At 52.5% G+C, this 3,724-nt stretch overlaps 1 protein-coding gene across 2 annotated transcripts; it reads right to left on the minus strand.

Annotated features, from left to right (window-relative positions):
• Nucleotides 1–284: 284 nt before the first annotated feature.
• Nucleotides 285–1,700, minus strand: LOC136541755 (LOB domain-containing protein 37-like). 2 transcript variants are annotated; one of them, XR_010780460.1, is made up of 3 exons: nt 1,348–1,700; nt 619–1,218; nt 285–477 (listed from the first exon to the last, which is right to left on the minus strand). XR_010780460.1 is itself a non-coding variant. In XM_066533835.1 (2 exons), exons 1-2 carry the CDS (start codon nt 1,529–1,531, stop codon nt 761–763), a joined length of 642 nt encoding a protein of 213 aa, XP_066389932.1. In that variant the 5' UTR covers nt 1,532–1,700; the 3' UTR covers nt 285–760. The 2 variants fall into 2 exon arrangements, 1 of the variants encoding a protein (XP_066389932.1); XM_066533835.1 differs by having other exon boundaries at nt 285–1,218.
• Between the last annotated feature and the right edge of the window lie 2,024 nt (nt 1,701–3,724).

Genomic DNA, 3,724 nt, shown 5'->3' on the forward strand with positions numbered 1-3,724 from the left:
GAGAAATCGTGAGACGAATCTTTTAAGCCTAAATAGTCTATAATTGGATAATTTTTGCCAAATACAAACGAAAGTGCTACAGTAGCCAAAAGCCAAAAATTTTCGGAACTAAACACGCCCTTATTCACTGTAATACAGTGTTTTTTTTACGACAACAAAAAATCAGTCGATTTATAAGCCACGTGAACTAAACGAACAGGTGGTATACGTGCACAGTCGATCCACCCCCACCGAAGCTCAGATGAGATGAATCACAAAAAAAAAAAAGGAGAGCTCAAATGAGATGGAGAGCACGAAAAATGGAGCTCACTTTACTTTAGTAGCACTATGTTTATTTATATAGTTGTTCAATGAAGGAGAGAAAAAAACAGGGAAAAAATAGTTACTGGCGTGGGGGGTGGCCACCGGCGCTCTCATCTCGCCCACACGCAAACGGGGCTTCCAGGCCGGCTGCTACTAGTAGTTTCTTTTCTACTACTGCTAGAAGTACATAACAAAAATCTAAATAAGTTCCGTTGGCTAATTTACTGCGAGAAAAAAATAAAAACTAGTAGTTGACTGAAAAAGTATCAAATCGAACAGGCCGCAGCCAGAAAAACGAAGAAAAAAATGGCTTGCCGTTGCCGTCGCTGGCGACGGCAGGAGAGAACACTTGGCCGCCGGGATAGATCGATCGTCCTGACAGACAAACATCACACGGTGGTCAAGAAACCGCCGTCCTGGCGACATCACACGTACGTCGATCGGCTCGCGGCCTCGATCAGGCAAAAAGGTTGAGCAGCACCGGCTCCCTGTCGCCGCCGGTGGTGACTGAGTCGTCGTCCGAGCTGATGGACGGCGTGCCCGGCCGCAGGAGCGGAGCCCTCCTGTCCCCCGCCGCCGGCGGGGACCCGGGGCTGAGTAGGCACAGCCCTAGGTCGCACGACGCCGCCGCCTCCGCGGGCGCCTGCGCCCCAGTAGTACCCCCGGCGGCAGCGGCCTTCCGCACCCGCTTCGCCGTGGAGAAAGTGGACCAGCCGCCGGCAGGGGGGACGTAGAGGTCGCCGGCGCTCCCGGTGATGCCGAGCTCCGGCAGCGGGCCGATGGCGCCGCCCCGTAGCACGGTGTCGACGGCGGCCTGGCAGAGGTGCCAGTTCCCCGTGCCCAGCAGCCCCACCGCGCCGTGCACCGGGTTGATGGTCCGCCCCGCCGCCTCGTACAGCAGCGACTGGAACAAGGCTGCGCATGCGAGGTTCCATCAACAAGAGACTGATAAGCAGCTAGGTAGCTGCTGATGATCGATGCTTCATGTATGCGTGGGGGCAAGCCAGGACGACGGCGGGAACGGAAGCATGTATGTACGCATACCTGGCCTCTGCGCGTCCGAGACGGCGGAGATGAAGGAGAGGAGGCCCGCGCGGCCGAAGAACTTGGCGACGAAGACGGTGGCGTGGCCCTGCGCGTCGGCGGCGTCGATCCACTGGAGGCAGGGGCGCAGCACGCAGGCCTCGCTGCAGCCCTTGCGTAGCACCCGGCACCCGTTGCAGCTCATACTCCTACTACCGTCCCGCCGGCTCCTCCTGCTGCTCGATCTCTTGGCACTACCAAGCTCATACACTCGCCGCTGTAGTATGTCCTAGCTCTAGCTAGGAGTACTGGGCTACTCTCTCTCTCCGCTGCCACTGCGAAACCGGAACGAAGAGAACGGCTGGTTCGCTGCCGGGGAAGGAGATATATAGGCAGGCACGGAGATATATAGGCAGGCACGGCGTAGCTGGAGAACGAACGAGCAACCATGGTTGGTTAGGTAACCAGAGTGTTGGACCAGGGTCAGAGAGAGAGAGAGAGAGGGGCCCCGGGCCCGCCAGATGGTGGTGCGGTGACCGGGGAGGTGAGGCGACCTGCGATGCGAGCAAGTTCCAAAGTCCTGGGGTGCGCGGGCGGGGGCGGCTCCGTGTCTCCGCGGCCGGTCGGGCACACGCGGGCCGTCGGATCGCATCCTCCTGGCTGGCCTGGCCCGGGGGTGGTGCGGATCGGTTCCACTCCACGCGTTCGCCTCGTCCGCTCGGCGCGTGGTGGGCGCGCGGTTTGCCGCTTCTGCCGTGCCCCACCCCACGATGGATGATGGGCCTGCTGCTTTTTCCGTGGGATGGGACCGCGCCGGGGGTGCGGACGGACGAGGTGCGTGGATTCGCGTGTCGGGCCAGCCCCGGTGCGTCTGACTCAGCGTGCCGTGGACCCTTGCGGTGGCCGCGGATTCGTGCTCGCCCCCAAATGCCCGCTGATTGCGACGCAACGCACTCCCTCCGCCCTTCTCTTCTGGTGCGGGGTTTATTATTATTATTACAAGCAAACTTCGCATCGTATTTGGTTTTTCCCCCCTCCTCTTCTCTGATCACTCTCAGATGCTCTCTGTCCTAATAATTGGTGCCCGACACATGGCAAAGAGCTGTAATCTTGCCTCTACCTCTTGGTTGCGAGTGAATTAGCTGTAAACGTATGTGTAAATCTTATCTGCGTGCCTGCTGCATCTGCATGGTAAATATCGTTCCTCCGGAGCTACCTAAGGACAGGAGGGGGCTTAATTTTTAATTTTTACTACAGTGCTTCTTGGTATGTTATCCAGACAAGCTGTGTGCTTGGTACTTGCCACCTGGATGGTTCTGGCTCAATCTCATCGACCTGTAAGCTGGAGTACAATCCAATTAAGGCTATGTTTAGTTCGCGAAATTTAGAAATTTGGATACTGTAGCACTTTCGTTTTTATTTGGCAATTAGTATTCAATCATGGACTAATTAGGCTCAAAACGTTCGTCTCGCGATTTTCAACCAAACTGTGCAATTAATTTTTTCGTCTACATTTAATGCTCCATGGACGTATCGCTATTGTAGCACTTTTTAAGAAAGTTTTTGGAAACTAAACGCAGCCTAAACCCATTCATCACCGGGGCTTCCATGCAGGGCGCTTTGGCGATCGCAGCAATAACGACATTTGGATGCTAATGTACATACTTGTCCCGTACGCTTGTCTAAAAAAAGAAGCCAAAACATTGTTCCAGCTGAATTGTTGTGAGAGAAAAATACTGTAGCGGAGGAAAGATGCACAGTGCTTTGTGAGGAGAAGCAGCCGGCTGGTCTGCCGGACCAGACCAGCGAACGCGCCCAGTAAACTGGCTGTGGGTTCAGGACAGTGAAGGAAACACTAATATAACTTCACTCCATTGATGGACCTTGTTTTTTCACAGCTTGCCTAAGAAGTAAGAAGAGACCATGTATAGATTTACGTCTCCTAGTCACCGTTAGGCGCCTGTAACTCAAACATACCCCGCCGCAAAAAAAGATGTCTAGGTAGCATTCTAGAAGAACAATGATGGGTTAAGTTTACTCCTAGTATATCATTATGATACGGCTGCCAGCACGTATATTATATTTGCCACATAATTTTACCAAATTCATCTGAGGCTATTTAGTTAACCCGAATCTTAACCATGTCTTGGAAACTTTAAGAGGCTCTTCTGGTACTTTCTTAATTCATCAACGCGTTTTTTAATTCAGAATTCATTAACACATACCCCCATCCATTCCAAATTATAAGTCGCTTTGATTTTTTGGTTCATCCATTATGCTATGTATCTAGACATATTATTATATCTAAATGCATAGTAAAATAGACGTACTAAAAAAATCAAAGCGACTTATAATTTTGAACGAAGGCAGTAGAACCCAATTAACTATAGTCGATTCT

Source organism: Miscanthus floridulus, chromosome 1 (assembly GCF_019320115.1).
Source record: "Miscanthus floridulus cultivar M001 chromosome 1, ASM1932011v1, whole genome shotgun sequence".
Lineage (NCBI taxonomy): Eukaryota > Viridiplantae > Streptophyta > Magnoliopsida > Poales > Poaceae > Miscanthus > Miscanthus floridulus.